This window comes from Brassica oleracea, chromosome C4 (genome assembly GCF_000695525.1).
Source record: "Brassica oleracea var. oleracea cultivar TO1000 chromosome C4, BOL, whole genome shotgun sequence".
NCBI lineage: Eukaryota > Viridiplantae > Streptophyta > Magnoliopsida > Brassicales > Brassicaceae > Brassica > Brassica oleracea.
The window spans coordinates 13,805,111-13,824,797 of NC_027751.1; the positions used below are offsets into that span (position 1 = coordinate 13,805,111).

A 19,687-nucleotide genomic window follows, 5' to 3' on the forward strand; every position below is an offset into this window, starting at 1 on the left:
CAATGATTTTTGTTTACATATTACCCATCAAATAAACGAGAATTAAAAACAACCAAACCAGAAGATACAAGATAAAATCCCGACAGACACAAAGACGACAACAACATCTACACCTGCTCACTCCTCTTGTCTTATAAAAACAGCTTACATGCCCAATCTTCATGTATTTGTTTTAAAGGTCCGGTAAGAGCAACAAGTTTAAAAATAAAAAAGAAACATATAACAAACATAATAAAGATAATAAAAATTATTACTTAATACACAAAACTTACACATCTAAACTGGAGAAAAAATATCCAGAAACAAAAGGTATTCTCAACAACTTTAATATAATTTATGTACTCTTAATAGTATAAGAAACAAATTAAAAAGACAAACAAACAATAAGTCTCAGTGACACAGCAAACAACACTACAAATTATATCAATCACATTACTAACACAATTTAGTACTTCATAAGTGGAGAACAATGCATACACAATTTATCATCACAACTCTAACCCTATATAAAAAAAACTTGAAAAACAAGTCAAAACGCAAAATTCACAACTACAATAACCCTAGCAAATATTGAAATGAAACAAAAACTCTGTCTACGACCCCCGCGCACAACTACAATAACCCTAGCAAATATTGAAATGAAACAAAAACTCTATCTACGACCTCGCAATGCCCCTGGTGCACATAATGGCTAGGCCTGGAACTTTTATCCGAGATCCGGATTCGATCCGTGATCCGATCCGGATCCGATCCGAAAATCCGGATATCCGGAGAGGCCGAATCCGGATCCGGATAGTAAAATGTTGGATCCGTCAAAGCCGAATCCGGATCCGGATATCTTGATTTTTTAGTCCGGATATCCGGATCTGTAAATTTTATTAATAACTATTTCAAAAATAGTAATATCTATATATAAAAACTAATTTTATTTTATATATTTTCATTTTTATAATAGTATATATAAATTTTATGTAAATTTTGTAATATTATACATAGAAATAATAAAAAACATTATATATATTTTTATTTTTAAATTATTGTTAATATTTTATATATATTAATATTATTTTTTATTTATTTTAAGGATCCAAATCCGGATCCGGATATCCGCCGGATATTATAATTTTTAGAAGGATATCCGACACCCGGATATCCGCGAACCCCGGATCCGGATAAGGATAGTAAAATTATGGATCCGCCGGATAAGGATCCGGATCCGGATATCTTAAAATTGCCCGGATACCCGATCCGTCCCAGGCCTAATAATGGCTGTATTTAAACTTTATAAAACAAATCATTATAAATACTTTAATTTGATCCTTCTTTTCAAATATCTTCGGGCCGAATGTGGGCCTGTAACACACCCATGAAAAAGGCTTAAGTGGTGGTGTGTACAAAACGTGCGATACGGTCTGTCACAGGTGATTATTCATCGCCAGCCACCACCCACTAAACCAGAAGCGGGAACCAAATACCCTAAAGGCTAAAACCGAGGCGTTTAATATCGATTCCCGCGAACTCATTTCACCATCAATCTCCTCCTTCAGAAAGCTCCAGAACCCTAAATCCACAATCCTTCGAACAAGATGTTGGAACTTCGTTTGGTTCAAGGCTCTCTCTTGAAGAAGGTTCTAGAATCGGTCAAGGATCTGGTGAACGATGCCAACTTCGACTGCTCCAGCACTGGCTTCTCTCTCCAGGCCATGGACTCGAGCCACGTGGCGCTGGTGTCTCTTCTCCTGAGATCCGAAGGTTTCGAGCACTACAGGTGCGACAGGAACCTCTCCATGGGGATGAATCTCGGCAACATGTCCAAGATGCTCAAATGTGCCGGAAATGATGACATCATCACCATCAAAGCCGATGACGGCGGCGACACCGTCACCTTCATGTTCGAGAGCCCTAGTAAAGTTTCCCCCTTTTTGCTATTTCGGTTCTGTAGAGTTTGTAGATTTCATTACAGAACAAAACCATAGTTTGTTTTTAGAGAAATGAAGGAAAAAGGGTTTCATTACAGAACAAAATTATAGTTTGGTTTAGAGAAAGGAAGAAAAATAAGTTTTTTTTTTACATGTATACTATGTTAGAAAGTGTGTAATAATCTTCTTATGATTGATTGATGGATGGTGCAGCACAAGACAAGATTGCGGATTTTGAGATGAAGCTGATGGACATCGACAGTGAGCATTTAGGAATCCCTGACGCTGAGTACCACTCTATTGTGAGGATGCCCTCTGGTGAATTTTCCAGGATATGCAAAGATCTCAGTAGCATTGGTGACACAGGTATTATAACGCACTGTTGGTAGTCATTGAGAGTATTCAGTGAGTTTTCTCCTAACGTAGTTGTGCTTTTGATTGTAGTTGTAATCTCTGTGACAAAAGAAGGTGTGAAGTTTTCAACAGCAGGTGATATCGGGACAGCTAACATTGTACTCAGGCAGAACACAACTGTGGACAAGGTATGAACAACAGTCACAATTCATCCAGAACCTTATATACAATGTTGGGGTGACCTTTTGTTTTATGTGTGTTTGCAGCCTGAAGATGCAATTGTGATAGAGATGAACGAGCCTGTAGCGCTTTCATTCGCGTTGAGGTACATGAACTCCTTCACAAAGGCGACTCCCTTGTCTGATACCGTGACAATCAGTTTGTCCTCGGAGTTGCCAGTCGTGGTGGAGTATAAAGTGGCGGAGATGGGTTACATTCGGTACTATTTGGCTCCCAAGATTGAAGAAGAAGAAGACACTAATGCCTAACACGTCTCTGGCTTCTAGATGCACAACCTTTGGAACTCTTCTTGGATGAATGTTTTTTTCTTTACTAAAGTCCATTGTTAAGATGTCTGTCTGTTTGGATTCAGTTGTTTTCTGGATTTTCTATGTTACTGCATCGCTAGATTAGATCATGGTAAAACAGATTCGGCTGGTTTTGCAATTTGAAAAAAGACATGTTTACCAATTTCTTCTTGTTTTGTTCTTCAAACTTGCAAGCCAAAGACAAAAAATAACAAAATGTTACTTTCGAGACACAGAAACCCGTCTGCGTAAGAAAACCAGACTCGAATGCATCGCAGCAAGACGAGACAAAAAATTGTAACAGTTATATATCACATAATTCACTTGTTTAGAGAGTTTGCCTCCAGTCTTCTCCGGCGTACACAGCTTGATCCCCAAGCTCTTCCTCAATCCGAAGCAACTGCAAGAAGATTTCAAATGACTTTCAGTTTTTTTCGTAAAGAGTACTTTCTACACATAACACAAAACATGAATTGAGAACACTATCTAGAAACTAAATGTACTACATGGCAGATCCAAAACTGAGGGAACAATTATTTTATAAGCTAAGCTACATTATTCATAAGTCCCCAGATATTAACAAAAGATACAGACCTGGTTATACTTCATGGTACGTTCTCCTCTGCAAGGAGCACCAGCTTTGATAACACCTGTTGCAAGACCCACGGATAAGTCGGAGATGAAAGAGTCCTCTGTTTCTCCACATCTATGTGATGTCACCACACCCCACTGGGCATCCCTTGCCAGTTTCACTACTTCAATCGCTTCTGTTACTGTACCAATCTGATTCACCTGCGTATCACAGTATGCATGTTATGTTTTTATCATTCTTTAGGTACTAGCATATCTATCATACAACAATTACACACGATATACCTTGAGAAGTAGGGCGTTACAAGCAGACTCCTGTATTGCTCGCTCAACACGTTTTGAATTTGACATCAACAAATCATCACCTACCACCTGCAAAAGTACAATACTGAGGATTTAGACGACGAGAATAATTGTACAAACAGGTTTTGAGTTCCCTTTTTAACATGGTTAGCCTGGCTTGTTTTATGTAACCATCTGATTCCGTGAAAAGATTCAGAAGATAGTTATATCTGAAGTTAACCATTTCTAACAGGGGAAACCGAGTTTGACCTGGCAAATTCCGAGATTGGAAAAATACTTGGTGTGTTCCCAATCTTCCTTGTCAAACGGGTCTTCTATAAACACAATGGGATACTCTACCACCACAAGGAGACCAAGCAGAAAATAAGGTCGTCAGAAATCTAGAGCAGACCCAAAGGAAAATCTAGCATAAGGGGTATAAACATACCAGCACAAAGTTCTTTATACATGTCTATCATATCGTCCGCTGACTTGAAATTTTGCCCAGATTTATTAGGAGATTTGATATCCAGATCATACTTGGTACCTGCTCAGGAAAGAATCGTGGGAAAAATTCCAAGGAAAATAAAATATAGTAAAAAAACTTGGCAAAAGCATGATACGAATTGGTTACACATTATAACATCTTTTTCGTGTTGCGAGCCAATTGTGAATGACAATGCCTAGAACTAAACCAAGACTATCCATGACTGAAACTTAAAAGTAGCCTCGGAAGACCAGTTTGCAAAGACCTATAACATTACCTATACAAAAATTAGTGGCAGCAACATCAATAGCTATCTTTATCTTATCACCGTATCCTGTTCGGTTGATAGCTTCTTTCACAAGCTCCAAACCTTCCTTGAGACTGCAGACAGTTACAATTATGTATATAAGGTATTTATTCAAGGAACTATAACACAATTTTTCTCATTTTTTACTGATGCCGTCACCACAAGCAACAGAAGAAAAAAGATAGTTACCTTGAGATATCTGGAGTAAGGCCACCATCTTCACCAACATTACACCCCATATTACCATTCTTTTCAGTAACAACAGCCTGCCATACACAGAAATAGATCATATCTCACCTTTATATACAAAGTTACAGATGCAAATAGAAAATTAACTCCCAGAAAGCCATATATCTTTAAGAAAATTGACCGACCTTTAAATGATGATATGTCTCAGATCCCCATTGCAGGGCCTCCTCAAATCTACTTGCTCCAACTGGGAGAATCATAATTTCCTAACAATATATGCAATGTTATAAATGTGTAAACAAAATGATTTGAACACCAAGAACTTGCATGAGAAAGAGGTAGAACAGAAACACTAATAATGGGTTGAATACCTGAATGGCAAAATGGTTCGAAGCATGATTGCCGCCACTCAAAACAGTGAAGGCAGGTACCGGTAACGTCATGTTTGCTCGGCCACTAAGATCGGAGAGGTGCTTGCATAGAGGGACCTATTATATAGCGCTTCTATCAGAATCTCCTAACAATAGAGTATGCATGAAATGTATAAGATAAGAGATAATATTGCCAAGCCTTAATACCTCTTTCTCAGCAGCTCCAGCTTTACATGCAGCAATGGAAACAGCTAGTATAGCATTAGCCCCAAGCTCATTCTACAAGATAATTAAATCAAAACAAACCGTGACGAAGATATACTAAAACTTCAAGATTCCACAATCCTAAACAATTGAAAATATATGAGAGACACCTTCTTTTCAGTTTTGTCCAAGTCTATCATAGCGTGGTCGATCTGAGCCTGAAGTTTAGGGTCCATACCGATCAACGCCTCAGAGATTCTCTCATTGATGTTCTTAACAGCTTTAGCCACACTGTTTCCCAGATACATTCCTTTGTCTCCATCACGTAATTCAATAGCTTCGTATCTAAAAGCAATGAATCAGCTTAATCATATTACAAACTTCAATGTCAGAAGTATCCTTGTAAGAGGTGAAATTCAATTCATGATCATGCATCAACACAATTCAAACAAATAAGGAAGATTAAGAGTGCTCACGTTCCAGAGGAGTCGCCACTGGGAACAGAAGCACGAAAGACGCCTTTGTTAGTGTGTAGATCCACTTCAACTGTTGGAATCCCTCTGCTATCGAGGATCTGCCGTGCTTTGACCTTCGTTATCACAGATGGTACTGCTTTCTTCATGTGATTAGCCTGCACGAAAACGATAATCTATCAGGATAAGGTATCACAATTGCATGAAGGGAACAAAAGAGGCGAAAGAAACGCACGATGAAGAGAACGGGATCTGAGGTTTTAGCCCTAACGGCGGCGTTGACGGCATCCTCAATTTTCCGAGAGAGTGTGTGCTTGTCTAAGTACTCCTGCACAGACATCTTCTTCTTCCTTCTCGTTTCGAATCTTCACGCAATTCTTCGATGCGTTCGTCAAGCAAGTTTGAATCTGAGAATTCCTTTTTCCGATTTTGAGTGTAAATTTTGGTTCGGCTCCGGTTCAGGATTCCAATCAGAAAAACGCCATCAAAACACGACGACGTATCGTGTTAGTCAAGCATGCGTGCCGTCTAAGGATTAAACTGTCGTACATCACGACGTTTTATATTTTTGAACGGATAGGGCTTTCTAAAAAGAGTTAAAAGCCCATTAGAAGCTCTCACGTGCGATTGCCAGGTTGGAAAATAAGAACTGCTTTTCTCTCACGTGAGATGCCGTTTTAGTAACTGCTCCTTGGTTGGGATCCAGCTGTCACACAAACCAGATTCCGAAATTCAAAAAGATTTATTTTTAACGAGCCATTTTTATTTTTGAATTTCCACCCGTTACACCACCTCGAATTACGTGGCACCATCGTAACCGTCCATTAGTTGGTATCCCATTTCGAATCACCAAATATTAGCCGTTAAAACCTCTTTTCCTTTATAAAATGGACCCTCGCTCTCCCTCTCTCTCTCTCCTAAAACATCAGCTCTCCCCCTTTTTCAAAACCTCTCTCTCGCTTTAGATCCAGTTCTAGGGTTTGCGAAGATGCGTGAGATTCTTCACATCCAGGGAGGTCAGTGCGGGAACCAGATCGGTTCGAAGTTCTGGGAAGTGGTGTGCGCCGAGCACGGCATCGACCAGACGGGACGTTACCAGGGAGACTCTGATCTCCAGCTCGAGAGGGTTAACGTCTACTACAACGAGGCGAGCTGTGGGAGGTACGTTCCTCGCGCCGTTCTCATGGATTTGGAGCCTGGGACCATGGACAGCGTTAGATCTGGACCTTACGGTCAGATCTTCCGTCCGGATAACTTCGTTTTCGGCCAGTCCGGTGCGGGGAATAACTGGGCGAAAGGTCACTACACGGAGGGTGCTGAGCTGATTGACTCGGTTCTTGATGTTGTTCGCAAAGAGGCCGAGAACTGTGACTGCCTCCAAGGTATGATAAAACTCTGTTCATCGCTAATTGATTCGTATCTTTAGGTTTATTGGTTTAGAATCCTAGAACGGTTTAGTTTTAGGATTTTGTGGTTTGGCTGGTTGGTTTATTGTTTTCGTTTGGTTTGGTTTGGATTTTGCAGGGTTTCAGGTGTGCCATTCGTTAGGAGGCGGAACTGGTTCTGGAATGGGGACTTTGTTGATCTCGAAGATCAGGGAGGAGTACCCGGACCGTATGATGCTGACGTTCTCTGTGTTCCCGTCTCCCAAGGTCTCTGACACTGTTGTTGAGCCATACAACGCGACACTATCTGTGCATCAGCTCGTTGAGAACGCTGATGAGTGTATGGTTCTTGATAATGAGGCGTTGTATGACATTTGCTTCCGTACCCTCAAGCTTAGTACTCCAAGCTGTAAGTATCCTCTTTCTATAATCACTATCAATGTTGTTGTCATGTCTCAGTGGTTTTACTTGTGATGCTTTGCTATTCGTTAGTACCTAATTTGAGATTTACATGGGTTTTGCTTATGTGATCAGAATGAGGCTAGTCCTCCCTGATGTCTCTATGATTCTTGTCGTTAGTTGTAATCATGAAAGTATATCCCTTGCTTGAATCTTTTGCCATATTCGTTAGTACCTAATATGAGATTTATTTGTATGCATTTATGGGGGAAAGTTATGATCTGAAAGTATATATTTGTCTGTGATGTCTCTATGGTTCTGCTCTTGTTTGTTTTGTTTGATGTCTAATCATGAAAGTATATATTTGTCTGTGATGGAAAAATGCTAGAATATGATCAGAGTACACGGACTCTTATGGTCTTACATGCTGTTTCAAATTGTTTTCATCAGCTAAAGCTTTTCGTTTGCTGAATTGTGCAGTTGGTGATCTGAACCATTTGATCTCCGCAACCATGTCTGGTGTAACCTGCTGCCTTAGGTTCCCTGGTCAGCTCAACTCTGATCTCCGAAAGCTTGCTGTGAACTTGATCCCGTTCCCTCGCCTTCACTTTTTCATGGTGGGATTTGCTCCCCTCACCTCTCGTGGCTCTCAGCAGTACCGTAACCTCACCGTCCCAGAACTGACCCAGCAAATGTGGGATTCCAAGAACATGATGTGCGCTGCTGACCCAAGACACGGTCGCTACCTCACCGCCTCAGCTATGTTCCGCGGCAAAATGAGCACCAAAGAAGTTGACGAACAGATGCTGAACGTCCAGAACAAGAACTCCTCCTACTTCGTTGAGTGGATCCCCAACAATGTCAAGTCGACCGTCTGTGACATTCCACCAACCGGGTTGAAGATGGCTTCGACTTTCATTGGTAACTCAACTTCGATCCAAGAGATGTTCAGGAGAGTCAGCGAGCAGTTCACTGCCATGTTCAGGAGGAAAGCTTTCTTGCATTGGTACACAGGGGAAGGCATGGATGAGATGGAGTTCACAGAAGCTGAGAGCAACATGAACGATCTTGTCTCGGAGTACCAGCAGTATCAAGATGCCTCGGCTGAGGAAGAAGGAGAGTATGAAGATGAAGAAGCTGAGTACGAGCAAGAAGAAGGCTATTGAAGAGACATAACACAAAGCTTCAACTTCCTGTTGCTGTTTTACTTTTCAAAATTTCAACTAAGTTTCTTTTTTATATAGTTTCTGTAACTATATCGTTTTCATTAGTAGTTTATGTACTCGGCGTAGACTGGCTAAGGGATTATCAAGATTTATCAAACAACTATTTTGCTTAAATCTATTTATTTGCCTATAATCCTATGATTCAAGATCAGAGCCATTTTACAAAAATGAATGGGGGTTCAAAAAGCCTTCTTGCTTGGACCGTCCCTCTATGGTTTGGCAGTAGTACAAGTCTTGGTGCTCTCTCTATGTGAATAGGGTTGTGGTCTGCTAGCAAAGTCCTTGTCTTGTTGCCTTGTTGGTGATCCTTTATGACAGTGAGTTTTTCCAGTTGGTGATCCTTTATGACAGTGAGTTTTTCCAGTTGATGAGTGATGTCTTCAAGATCCTTCTGATTGATTAAAGTCTTCTCTCATGTTTTCTTTTTTTTCCGAACCTTGTCTTTGAAACTTGTCTTATGGCTGGAACTAGCTACGTTGGATCCATAGTGGCGCTCTTCAACTTGTTTATTTTAGCGTAAATCTATATTTGTTTGGATCCAGAGACTTTGAGCTTGTTTGCAATTTGTGCTTGTGGATTTGTGAGTTTTGACAATAATATTAAAAACGAGTCGTCTGACAAATGTAGAGGATACAAATCAAAGATAAAACGCTATAGAGAGAATACAAAATTAATCGCTTTCAATATCCATGGACGCGAGTAGATCCCTCTGCTTCTTAAGTTCTTCTTCTTCAGCCTTCTTATTCTTCTCCTCCTCGGCGGCCAAACGCGCTTGTTCAACCTTAAACTCTGAAACCGCCTTGTCAAAGACACTCCTCACATGTCTGTTCATGAGCATGAGCTCTTGACATGCATCTTTCAGTACCTCCCTCGCCGGATCGCCTAAAACAATCACATAACCCATCAAGTTTCTATTGGTTAAACACAAACAAAGAACTCTTGCAGAGTAATAGAGAAAGAATATAGTAACAATGTTGTGAAAAGGGTGTTGTAGTACCTGTGGTCTGGACTCGGACATTGACACATTCAAGGGAAGGATGTGGGATGCTGTACCCAGCAAATGTTACTCTCGGACTGTAGAGTTGCAAGTAGTAATAATGGTTAGTGACAACATAAACACTGACTACACAGAGAAGCATACATACAAGATCAAGATCCTAAATTGAGAAGATGTTATGTCAATTCATTTAATAAGCAACCAAGCAAAGACCTTTTTATTTTCCTGAATCCTTCTAAACGGTTTGGCATACAAATGAGAATCACTAACCACATATATAAAGTCTAACCAACATTCAATCGCTAAAACAGAGAACCAAATTGGGAGCCAAGAACTGGTTTTGAGAATATATAAAGTTTAAGTCTTTCTATGTCAAGTATGTATAAACAAACAGAAAAGGGTTGAAAGATACTAACTCTTGGTTTAACATGAAACGAACGGCGTTAGCAAGTGTGTGGTCTTCTTCCGCTAGAGTAAAGGAAGCAAAACTATCATTCGTGAACGAACCGTGCTCCATCTCTCCGCTTCTGCTACAGAGTTCAAATCAAAACCCCACCACGAAACTATCGAACAACACACAAAGAAGAGAGAAAAGGTTTCTTTCTCCTAATGAGCTATGCGAGGAAGTTGCGCTGAGACTTTTGTTTGCTAAAACCCTAAAAGCGACACGAAGACAGCTCGGAAGTGTTTATTTATGTATCTGAAATTACTTCTGTACCCTTTCGCAATAACGGCGTCGTTTTGACTTGATGACGTGGCGTTTTACGTCTTAAACCCTAGTTCGCTCGGTTCGGCTCTCGAGGAGCAAGCAAAAGAGAGAAGCGTCGTCCGTCGTATTCAATCTCTGAACATCTTCAATTTTTTTTTTTGAGAAAGTAAGGATCTTTGTTCTTCAAATTCAAGTATTGGATTATAAAGGTTCGATCTTTACGAATCTTAGACTTTGTTTTCAGGTATTGCTAAGATGGCTGCTCCCAGTCCAATTCCCGCCGGCATTTCTAAGGAACAGGTTCGGATTCCTTATTAATTGTTTTGTTGATACCTCGTAAAGCTTAGATCTTTGATCTAGTTAAGCAGTGGAGTTCAAAGAGTTTCATAGCTGTCCTCTGTGTCGATGTATATCTGTTCTGTATCTTCAACTCAGATCTTTGTTCCTTAAAACCATTGAAAATTCACGATATGCCCATTTTATACTTCTTCAAAATAGATTTTGGATTGGTGTCGTCTAGTTTCTGATGTTACCTTCTCTTTGGATTGAATCAGGCGTTTAGCATGGCACAAACGGAGATGGAATATCGAGTTGAACTCTTCAACAAGTAATGAAATCAAATGCGTTTATTTTTTTCGTTATCAAGTTATTTTCTCGTCTTGAATAAGATTAGAGATTGATGCTCTCTCTCGCTTTTATGTTCAACTTGTTTTTTAATCTAGAGAAGCATCAGTTTTGTCATTGCTGCATAAACCCCATTTCAGTGCCTGAAACTTTTATGTCCAGCTAGTGTTATATCTAGAGAAGTATCAGTTTTTTTTATAGATTATATAAACCCATTTCAATGTCTGAATTGATCTTGATGAAAGATTACTTAGGTGTACAATGTATAACTTTGAATATATCCTTTGATAGGTCGTTGTTAAATGCCTTTGATGTGTGGTTCTTATTAAATGCCTTGTTCTTTTTTTATACAGGCTTGCTCAAACATGCTTTGTTAAATGTGTGGATAAAAGGTAAAAGCTTCCTCCTATCTTGTTTTATGTGTGTTTTACAGATTTTGTTTTGAACTGATAGATTATTCAGTTGCACCAGTTTGAAGATGTTACTTTTTTGGGTATTCCTCAGGTACAAGGAAAATGAGTTAAACATGGGTGAGAACAGTTGCATTGACCGTTGTGTTTCCAAGTACTGGCAGGTAACCAAGGCTCTTGTGTTAATTTTTTTAAAAAAATTCGGTACTTCAAGCCGAACACTATTATTCTTCAGATATAATACTCTGATATTTTCTTTTCTTCATGTAACCGTTTTCAGGTAAATGGAATGGTCGGACAGCTCTTAAGTGCTGGCAAGCCTCCTCCACAGTAAGCCCCGTTTAGAGGCAAAGTCATAGGACCAAAAAGCTCACGGAGAGACAAAAACTCTCTCTTTCTTTCCAAAGTTTTAAGGCAATCTTATTGTTTCTGTTGTCTTGCATTACATTTTTGGCGCTTATTTGGACAAATTATGCAATTCTCTGAGACTTTATTGATAAGAGATGAAATGAAATAACCAGATAAAAATCAACAAAACATCTATTTATGATTTGTATAATTTATATGAAAGAGAAACGTCTACGCTATTGCACTATTACAAAGAAAGCTGGAAACTTTCTGTTCAGTTTAAAAAACTTCTGCTTGGATTCAAGATTACATAGTTGGAGAAATGAAATATGCTCTTCTGCTACATTGTTCTCGTTTATTTGATGATCTTCTTTGCTCTTGCTCTTTCCGTCCTTTATACTCAGTGGAAGTAATGGCGTCTGAGAAGGTCCACTAGAACGCTCTGCCATATCTGCAATTCAGAGATACATTCACAATTTCTTCAGTGTTCCACAAGATTGACCAAAACCTATAATGGTGTTTAAAATACTCTTTTTGGGTGAATAGCAGAGACTAAACAGAAATGGTCTTGGCAAATCTGAGTAGAGTCGCTACATGATATCTTTGTAATGATCTGATCTTTTGGGTGAGTAAAAGTAACAAGACAACCATTTCAGTTCGAGGCAGGAACTATGGAAAACAAAAAGAATTTTTTTATTGTGGAAAACAAAGGGATGAAAAGTCCACTACGATCAACAAAAACCCCTTGTAAGAAAGAGCCATAGAAAAACGGTACACAGAGAATTGATGATAGAGATAGAGTGAAGAGAAAAAAAAACTCACTAAGACAAATGACGCAAAATTGACGAAAACAGTTTTTTTTTTTTTTTTGCCTAAAAATATGGGTGAATTTGCCAAATAGCCTGAAAGATAATTAAGTGCAAGTACCTGATTTTGACATAATTAGGCAACTAAAAATTGTGTCTCTTTTGATCTGGTTTTAACCCTTTTTCATACAAGTAGCAGGTGAAAGGGAAGAAAGTGAGTTGACGTAGACGAAGTAAAATATGGTTAGTATTATAGCAAGTAATATATGGTCAGGAGTGGAGAAAAAAGAGACATCCACGTTATATATTTATTGACCACATATGTATGCACTGAGTATTATATTTCATATCACACAAAGTAGTATAGAATGACTAAAACCACATCCATAATCCTTAAATACTAAACACTATCTCAACTCCTAAATACTGAATCATAAATCATAATCCAAATATAAACTATAATTAAGTGACTGAATGACAGTAAAATGAATAGATAAAATATAACACTTTTCAATAAAGAATGCATTCCATATTAATCCAATACACAACTTTTAAATACTAAACCTAAACCAAACTTTAAAATACTAAACCCAAATATAAACCTTAAACCCAATTATCGAAATATGAATAGTAAATGTAACTGCCTAGTAAACCGAAGAGATTAGAGTGATTGAAGGAAGAGTTGACGAACCTCGCGGTGGCGCCGTTTACGTTGTCGACGACTCCATAGATTTCAAATGCGCAAAGATTTCCGTCAGTAGCCAAGCGAGCCGTTGCAGATGACATCTCCTAGGCAGCTACTCCAGAAATGGTTTCGGTGGTTACACAGTGGAGCAAAAATGGGGAAGAAGCCACTCACGTTCTACAAGGTATGTGATTCTCCAAAAGTTATGATGTATGTGTGTTAGGTAAGTATTATTAATTTAGATTTTTTTTCGTTTACAGGTTTTACCGGTTGTGTAAGATGACATATTAGTATTACTATATAAAAGATGCATGATATATTGATGTATTAGGATATAATTTGTTTGATGGTTATACAGCCCAATTCCCCTAAAAATATATAATTGACAAAAACATTTTCACTAACAAAAGCTTTATTTTGCCCAAGCGCCTATGGTACACATATCAATTACCAAACAAACTACGGTATAACCTGTATAAATTAATAATGTTAAGATTTTGAAATTTTATTAATTTATAGATATATTAATTTACAAAAGTTTTTTATTAATTTTTTTTATTTTAAGATATATTTATTCCAAGATAAAAAATATTTAATTTTATTGTATAAACATTAATTTTTATTTTTTTGAAATTTGAAATTTATATTAATTTTATTATTATATTATTTGATGTATATAATATATATTACATAAAATTAAATATGGTTTTAGATATAATATTACTAAATTTCATCAGAAATATAAGAAGTGTTGAGAAAATATAAAGATAATTTCATTGTAAATATAAAAACAAACAACATAATAATAAATTATTACTTATATAAAATATGTATACATATAAATTATTATTTTATAATTTTAATGGGACTATATATTTACATAAAATTTTCTAAAAAATATTATTTTATTATTTTATCGAATTGTGTCAAATTTTGAACCGGTTCAAGTTGAAACCGGCAAAATTTATTAATTTATAAAAATTATTAATTTATAAAAATTCAATTGTACCACTATTAAAACGAGGAAAGTAAACATCTTTAAACAGTAAATAGGGAGACAGAACCTAAAAAGCAAGTCCGGCAGAACAAGCTTCCATTTTCCGACAAGGAGAGAAGCTTGTAATGTCGTTTCTGAGTAAACTCGTCTCCATAGCTCCACAGAAACACATGGACCCATTATGTACCAAACTTTCGAGTGAGATAAACGGATGAAGAAACTGTTGGGGAAAGCGGACACGAGGCGCAGCGGAATGTAGCAATCGTGTTTCCCCTGACTTTGTGAGAATCTGAGAGAAAAATACTTCGACGATAGCAGGATATAATATAAGCAATAACTAAATGAGACAAGCACTTTTTACGTGGAAAACCTCCTCAATGTGAGAAGGAAAAACCACGGAACCGTAGTCCACTCAACAATCCACTATATAAATGTATGTGAGTACAACCACGTCCTCCCTGTTCAACAACCTGAACAGAACAGAGACTCAAGCTACAAAGAGCTATCTTCAACACAAGAACAACAACAACAAGAGCGCAACACAAAGCTTCAAAACCAGCAGAAACCAAACGACTTCAGCTCACAAGGATTCCGGTAACCAGAGACTAATCCCACCGTACAAATCCAAGATAAACCAGTCAATAACACCTCTGCCAAATTTCAGCTCAATCAGAGAAGATCTCACCGTCGGATTTACCAAACACTCAAGACAGCACTGCTGAAGAACTGTGACGACCAGCTTCACTAAAACCCAGACAACAGAAGATCCAACCGTTGAAATCCAAATCCCTTCGGTGAACCTTTAACTTACTGACTGAAGAATCTTCCCACAAAATATCAGCCCGATCAGGATCCGTTTGACCCTCCAAATCTGCCTTGACAAACCCAGACGAAATTCTGCCTCATTCCCTCTTTTCTCTCTTTTGTCTTTTGATTCTTGTAAGTCTCTACATAAAAGGTCAAGAGACTATATATATGTGTCTCACTAACCCTAAGAACCTCCAATACTAATCTAATGGACTAATACCAATGACCAAACTTCCAAGTTTGGTTATCACCGACCAAACCCAATGGGTTTTCTCCAAAGGAACCCAAATGAAACAACAGAAACCACAAATAAATAAAAACCTTAGGAGCGTCGCGATCAACATATATAACGGGGCATGATGACTAATATTGAATATGAACATTAATCTCCTTTACAGGACGATCAGACGCAGCTGATTTTTTGTGCAATCCACGCATGATGATGAGCCAAAGCGATTTGGTGAGCAATGGCAATTCTGTAACCGTTTTAGTGGTTTGTATAATATATATTAAATTATTGATAGTATTCAACAGGTGCTGTGGTGTAGTGGTTATCACGTTTGCCCTACACGCAAAAGGTCTCCAGTTCGATCCTGGGCAGCACCAATTTTTTTATACTCAAAATTCGTACATTTTTTTACTCTTTGGAGAAGAGATTTTCAGTTCAGACACACTTTGTGCACTGATCCACCATACTTGTTCATTTTCCATTCAGACACACCTGCTGACATCATCAACTAGCTCTCGTCAATTCTTTAGAATCTTTTTTTTTTTTTTTGCTAAAAAATTCTTTAGAATCTTGAAATGCAAAAACTAACGAGGTTGTTGATGGAATGAAAGAGACAAAAGACATATGCATATATTACATAGAACCATCATGTAATGGAGATTAACAACTGGTATGAATGAATATCTAAGTTTTATGGAGATTAATACAAGGATAGTCAATGGGCCAATATTCTTCTTGCTCTTCTGTTAAACCATTGTTGTCTTCATTATAGGATTCTTCTTGTGGCTGGCCGGACATTGACGTCATCCTCCTCTCGTAGTCTGGCGATGGTAGCTTTTGAGAACTCTTTTTGATAGACAAGTAGAAGAATAAAAACTAACAAGTGGTTTTATTTGCTTAAATATTAATAATGGGTAGAGATGTTCATTCAATTCAAACAAGTTTCACAAAATGTTCTATATAACGTAATCTACTCCAACACCGTAATTACATAGAAAATACGAACCCCATCATAGACTAAACATATTTATATATAATAGCCGATTATTTAGAGAAAGCGACTGGTTAAACCCTCCCCACAGGAGACACCGGTGGGTTTGAGACATACTTTGCCGGAGCCTCACCTTCAACAGGACCTGAACATGACTTCAACCTCTCGTTCTGAATCATGGACGACACCTCTCCACAAGCTTTGTTGTCTACACGCCAAGTGTTTGGTTCCACTGTCTTCAACGAGTTCCGTCCTTCGTTAACCGCTATACATATTGAGAATGCTTGCAAGAGTGAGAGTGCTGTATTGTACTCAACAGCGTAAACACCTTCTCTGTATGGAGTGAAGCTCAAGAATGGTTGGTTGCTATTATCCTGTAATCCTCCCAGCCAAATCAAACATTAATGAGTTTCATCACACAGTATTCAGAGTTTTTGTGATGTTTTTTCTATGAACCTGAGAGAAAAGCTTGAAGGCATCTGAAGTGGAGGCAGAGAGGTTAGACTCATTGGTGAGGATTCTAAGGTTGCAGCCCATGTCCCAACCTCCACAGTCGCATGACCCACCAGACTTCCATCTCTGTATCAGCGAGGAAGGCCCTCCTTTGTGCGGGAGGCTGTGAACACCACTCGGAAGCACCACTGTAGTGCCAACCTCTGCCAAGTAATCTCCAAGTGTGGTTGCGCTCGCCTCAGCAATTTTTGGGATCTTGATCACCATGGCAGCTAGCTCGTTAGCTCGCTGCTGCGACTCTGACGCGAAGAGTGCATATTCTCTGGTTAAAAGGTCATCGACAGAGCCCACCGAGACTCTCATCTGAGCGACGATGTTGGATGTGTACTCATGCCCTTGCACCTTCCTGCTGTGATTCATCCACTTTCCAGTTTTCTTCTGCACTTCCTGAACGGTGAAAAAAGTGTACTTGTGCCCACATTCTTCCTTTTCTGGAACCATCTGTTTTCTTATTGTGGCAGCTGTGATGCTCTGTTCCTTGTCAACCGCGAAAGTGAAGAGCGGTTGATCGTTCTTAGACGTCACACGAAAGAGAGCCTGAACCGTTGAAGAGGATGGTTGATGATTGTCAGAAAGAATATGCTTCTGGTGACTTGAAGACGGTGAACCCTTTAGTGATGATGGCTCAGGAGATCTGCACGCATGGCTCGATTTTGGTCTTATCAGAGGGTCGAGCAACCTTCTCAAGGGACTAGACCTGCCTCTGTTTGCTGCAATGGTACTATCTATAGACGAGCTTTCGCTGAGAGAAGAGGTGGAACGGTTCTCTAAACCAGCTCGCGATGGAGTAAGAGTCTGAGCGTCTTCCGCGTTGGAGTTTTTGCTTGACTTCCCAATGCTGAAGCTGAGCCGGCGAAACGGCGAAATGCTCCTTGCTCTTTCTGATACAACTTTAACTGGCTTCTGATCTGATAGCTTGGGGAGAGTCTCTGTTGACCTTCTGTCTAAAGTCCTGCTCCTGGAGGGACTGGATTCAGACTTTCTCGACCGCGGAGCCGAGCTTGATCTATTCTTCTCTGCGCTCAAGAAGTTGAGACGCTTCAAGAACGGCTTACTTCCATCAGCAGCTTCACGTCGGAAGTGGCCGTCCAAAACAGCACGCTGTTCATACGCTAACCTCTCTGGGAACAACCCCTTTCTATTAGCTTCGGCCACTCGCTCGGCTAACAACACTTTTGAATCGTAGAACTTGGACAAACCGAGTATCTGTTTCTGAGAAACGATCCCTGGTACGAACACAGCCGCAGCAGGCTTTTCTTTTCCAAACATGTCGTGAACACGAGGGTTTCGGATTCTCTCATCCAGCTTCTCTCCTTTCTTGTTGAAATCATGTGCTAGAAGAGTCCTTGATATTACCCTCGTGGTGGCTGAAGGACTCTCAGGCTTTGATGGACTCAAGAAAGTTCTGGTTTTGGGAACGATCTTAACATCAGAAGAATCTTTCTTCTCCTTCTGTAGGAATGCAGTTCCACGAGGGCTTTGATGAACCTGCACAGCGTCTCTCTTAGTGGTATCCGTATGACCATCGTCTCGAGGTGGCTCGACATCTTGAGAGCAATCTCCTGGCTTAGATGACATGAGATAATACTGAAGCGGAGGGTGATTAATCCTTCTGCGGAATGGAGAATCAACGAGACGTTTGCCAGAATCAGTAGATGATGACTCATCAGTACAGAGCGATGAAGATGTGCTTGTGTTGGACAATGAAGACCTTGTATGCTTGCTATCAATCTGTTTAGCACCAGCTTTAACATCTCTCGCTTCAGGCTTCTTGACATAACTGGGCACATAGGACTTGTACTTGACAAGGTCTCTTTCACCAGAAGCGGTTCTACCAATCCGTGACTTGATTCGATTCTCCAAGCGTTTGGGGCATACATCTTCAACTTTTTTGGTGATCTCTCGGTGGAAGTCGGAGTAAGATAAGCCGCGTTTGTCGTCTCTGAACTTAGCCGGTAGTGATGACCTTTGGGTTTCTTTGGTGAATACCTTCTTCTCAGCAGGTGGAGGTCTATCACTTGAACCTTTCTTCAGCTCCAAACGACACTCCATCTGTTTTGAATAACGTTTTCACTCAGATCATTCCTTAGTCTCCAAATGCTACTGAAGCTTCAGCTTAAAATGCTCTGGAGGGTTTCCTGTCCACAAGGAAAAATGCTAAGAGATCAAAACTTACAGTCTTATCCACACACACACACACACACAGTGACTAAAGAATCAACAAACAGCTCATGAACATGAGATCTGACTACAAGATAAAGCTGAGTAAAAAGGCAAACAACATTCTTAAAGATATTCTTCTTAAAGCTTCCAACTTTACCACTAAAAAAAGAAGACTAAAGAGGCCTACTACACAAGATCGAAGAATCCATTTTCACACTAACTTATAAGAGCAGATTTAAAACAAACATTTCTTCTGAAACATTCACTGCGTCTTATGAAGAAAAACGAATACTTGAAGAGTGTCGGAGAGAGAGGAAAAGTACTGCAAAATCGAATCCGTACCTCGTCGGAATCAGTGGGCATGTAACCGAGGGGAAGCAGCCATCGAGCTAATCAGATGAGCACAGCAATTACGAGGGGGGGGGGGGAAACGGATCCCTAATCACCCGTAAAATCCGGAAGCGGGAATCGCGCCGACGATGCTGACCCTATCAGCTACGAAGCTGCTTAAAGCGTAGAGTAACTATGAGAGAGAGAGAGAGAAGAGCTTCTTTGTTGTTGTAGATAGAGATAGAAAGAGAGAGAGAGAGAGAGAGAGAGAGGGGACAAGTAGAGAGTAGAGAAAGTTTATTACTACTATTTTATTTTTAGAAAAGTAAGAAAAAGAGAGAGAGAGAGAGACATCTTTTTTTGG

The 19,687-nt window shown here is 39.3% G+C and overlaps 6 protein-coding genes and 1 non-coding gene across 8 annotated transcripts; 4 read left to right on the forward strand and 3 right to left on the reverse strand.

Moving 5' to 3' along the window:
* Window positions 1-1,491: 1,491 nt before the first annotated feature.
* Window positions 1,492-2,965, forward strand: LOC106342861 (proliferating cellular nuclear antigen 1). Its single transcript, XM_013781904.1, has 4 exons — window positions 1,492-1,905; window positions 2,133-2,285; window positions 2,364-2,461; window positions 2,540-2,965. The coding sequence occupies exons 1-4, from the start codon at window positions 1,587-1,589 to the stop codon at window positions 2,759-2,761; spliced, it is 792 nt and encodes a 263-aa protein (XP_013637358.1). The 5' UTR covers window positions 1,492-1,586; the 3' UTR covers window positions 2,762-2,965.
* On the reverse strand, window positions 2,916-6,136 carry LOC106342860 (cytosolic enolase 3). The gene is made up of 13 exons (XM_013781903.1): window positions 5,940-6,136; window positions 5,708-5,862; window positions 5,402-5,576; window positions 5,235-5,306; window positions 5,028-5,144; window positions 4,842-4,922; window positions 4,657-4,733; window positions 4,438-4,541; window positions 4,122-4,220; window positions 3,944-4,029; window positions 3,677-3,763; window positions 3,395-3,592; window positions 2,916-3,200 (listed from the first exon to the last, which is right to left on the reverse strand). Exons 1-13 carry the CDS (start codon window positions 6,042-6,044, stop codon window positions 3,129-3,131), a joined length of 1,428 nt encoding a protein of 475 aa, XP_013637357.1. The 5' UTR covers window positions 6,045-6,136; the 3' UTR covers window positions 2,916-3,128.
* Window positions 6,137-6,681: 545 nt separating this feature from the next.
* On the forward strand, window positions 6,682-8,826 carry LOC106342573 (tubulin beta-7 chain). The gene is made up of 3 exons (XM_013781547.1): window positions 6,682-7,086; window positions 7,229-7,498; window positions 7,969-8,826. The coding sequence occupies exons 1-3, from the start codon at window positions 6,693-6,695 to the stop codon at window positions 8,652-8,654; spliced, it is 1,350 nt and encodes a 449-aa protein (XP_013637001.1). The 5' UTR covers window positions 6,682-6,692; the 3' UTR covers window positions 8,655-8,826.
* Window positions 8,827-9,318: 492 nt separating this feature from the next.
* LOC106341928 (DNA-directed RNA polymerases I and III subunit RPAC2) lies at window positions 9,319-10,360 on the reverse strand. Its single transcript, XM_013780682.1, has 3 exons — window positions 10,128-10,360; window positions 9,712-9,788; window positions 9,319-9,596 (listed from the first exon to the last, which is right to left on the reverse strand). Exons 1-3 carry the CDS (start codon window positions 10,226-10,228, stop codon window positions 9,385-9,387), a joined length of 390 nt encoding a protein of 129 aa, XP_013636136.1. The 5' UTR covers window positions 10,229-10,360; the 3' UTR covers window positions 9,319-9,384.
* Window positions 10,361-10,486: 126 nt separating this feature from the next.
* On the forward strand, window positions 10,487-12,052 carry LOC106341929 (mitochondrial import inner membrane translocase subunit TIM10). The gene is made up of 6 exons (XM_013780684.1): window positions 10,487-10,586; window positions 10,665-10,720; window positions 10,975-11,027; window positions 11,398-11,436; window positions 11,549-11,618; window positions 11,735-12,052. Exons 2-6 carry the CDS (start codon window positions 10,676-10,678, stop codon window positions 11,786-11,788), a joined length of 261 nt encoding a protein of 86 aa, XP_013636138.1. The 5' UTR covers window positions 10,487-10,586; window positions 10,665-10,675; the 3' UTR covers window positions 11,789-12,052.
* A 3,578-nt stretch (window positions 12,053-15,630) lies between these two features.
* On the forward strand, window positions 15,631-15,703 carry TRNAV-UAC. Its single transcript has one exon. It is a non-coding gene; the product is annotated as a tRNA-Val (tRNA).
* Window positions 15,704-16,228: 525 nt separating this feature from the next.
* Window positions 16,229-19,589, reverse strand: LOC106341927. Of its 2 annotated transcripts, none has more exons than XM_013780681.1 (3): window positions 19,336-19,589; window positions 16,774-18,968; window positions 16,229-16,691 (listed from the first exon to the last, which is right to left on the reverse strand). In XM_013780681.1, the coding sequence occupies exons 2-3, from the start codon at window positions 18,880-18,882 to the stop codon at window positions 16,392-16,394; spliced, it is 2,409 nt and encodes an 802-aa protein (XP_013636135.1). In that variant the 5' UTR covers window positions 18,883-18,968; window positions 19,336-19,589; the 3' UTR covers window positions 16,229-16,391. The 2 variants fall into 2 exon arrangements, with proteins under 2 accessions (XP_013636135.1, XP_013636134.1); XM_013780680.1 differs by having other exon boundaries at window positions 16,229-16,703.
* Between the last annotated feature and the right edge of the window lie 98 nt (window positions 19,590-19,687).

Excerpts from the sequence above, each read along its gene's own strand:
- LOC106342861 (XM_013781904.1), top strand. The coding sequence starts at position 1,587 with ATGTTGGAACTTCGTTTGGTTCAAGGCTCTCTCTTGAAGAAGGTTCTA. Across the intron at positions 1,906-2,132 it reads CTTCATGTTCGAGAGCCCTA|CACAAGACAAGATTGCGGAT; the intron begins GTAAAGTTTCCC and ends TGGATGGTGCAG. Across the intron at positions 2,462-2,539 it reads AGAACACAACTGTGGACAAG|CCTGAAGATGCAATTGTGAT; the intron begins GTATGAACAACA and ends GTGTGTTTGCAG.
- LOC106342860 (XM_013781903.1), bottom strand. The coding sequence starts at position 6,044 with ATGTCTGTGCAGGAGTACTTAGACAAGCACACACTCTCTCGGAAAATT. Across the intron at positions 5,577-5,707 it reads AGTGGCGACTCCTCTGGAAC|ATACGAAGCTATTGAATTAC; the intron begins GTGAGCACTCTT and ends CATTGCTTTTAG. Across the intron at positions 4,734-4,841 it reads AGACATATCATCATTTAAAG|GCTGTTGTTACTGAAAAGAA; the intron begins GTCGGTCAATTT and ends TGTGTATGGCAG.
- LOC106342573 (XM_013781547.1), top strand. The coding sequence starts at position 6,693 with ATGCGTGAGATTCTTCACATCCAGGGAGGTCAGTGCGGGAACCAGATC. Across the intron at positions 7,087-7,228 it reads GAACTGTGACTGCCTCCAAG|GGTTTCAGGTGTGCCATTCG; the intron begins GTATGATAAAAC and ends TGGATTTTGCAG. Across the intron at positions 7,499-7,968 it reads CAAGCTTAGTACTCCAAGCT|TTGGTGATCTGAACCATTTG; the intron begins GTAAGTATCCTC and ends TGAATTGTGCAG.
- LOC106341928 (XM_013780682.1), bottom strand. The coding sequence starts at position 10,228 with ATGGAGCACGGTTCGTTCACGAATGATAGTTTTGCTTCCTTTACTCTA. Across the intron at positions 9,789-10,127 it reads CGTTTCATGTTAAACCAAGA|TCCGAGAGTAACATTTGCTG; the intron begins GTTAGTATCTTT and ends GCAACTCTACAG. Across the intron at positions 9,597-9,711 it reads TGTCCGAGTCCAGACCACAG|GCGATCCGGCGAGGGAGGTA; the intron begins GTACTACAACAC and ends TGATTGTTTTAG.
- LOC106341929 (XM_013780684.1), top strand. The coding sequence starts at position 10,676 with ATGGCTGCTCCCAGTCCAATTCCCGCCGGCATTTCTAAGGAACAG. Across the intron at positions 10,721-10,974 it reads CCGGCATTTCTAAGGAACAG|GCGTTTAGCATGGCACAAAC; the intron begins GTTCGGATTCCT and ends GGATTGAATCAG. Across the intron at positions 11,028-11,397 it reads CGAGTTGAACTCTTCAACAA|GCTTGCTCAAACATGCTTTG; the intron begins GTAATGAAATCA and ends TTTTTTATACAG.
- LOC106341927 (XM_013780680.1), bottom strand. The coding sequence starts at position 18,882 with ATGGAGTGTCGTTTGGAGCTGAAGAAAGGTTCAAGTGATAGACCTCCA. Across the intron at positions 16,704-16,773 it reads CCTTCAAGCTTTTCTCTCAG|GGAGGATTACAGGATAATAG; the intron begins GTTCATAGAAAA and ends TTGATTTGGCTG.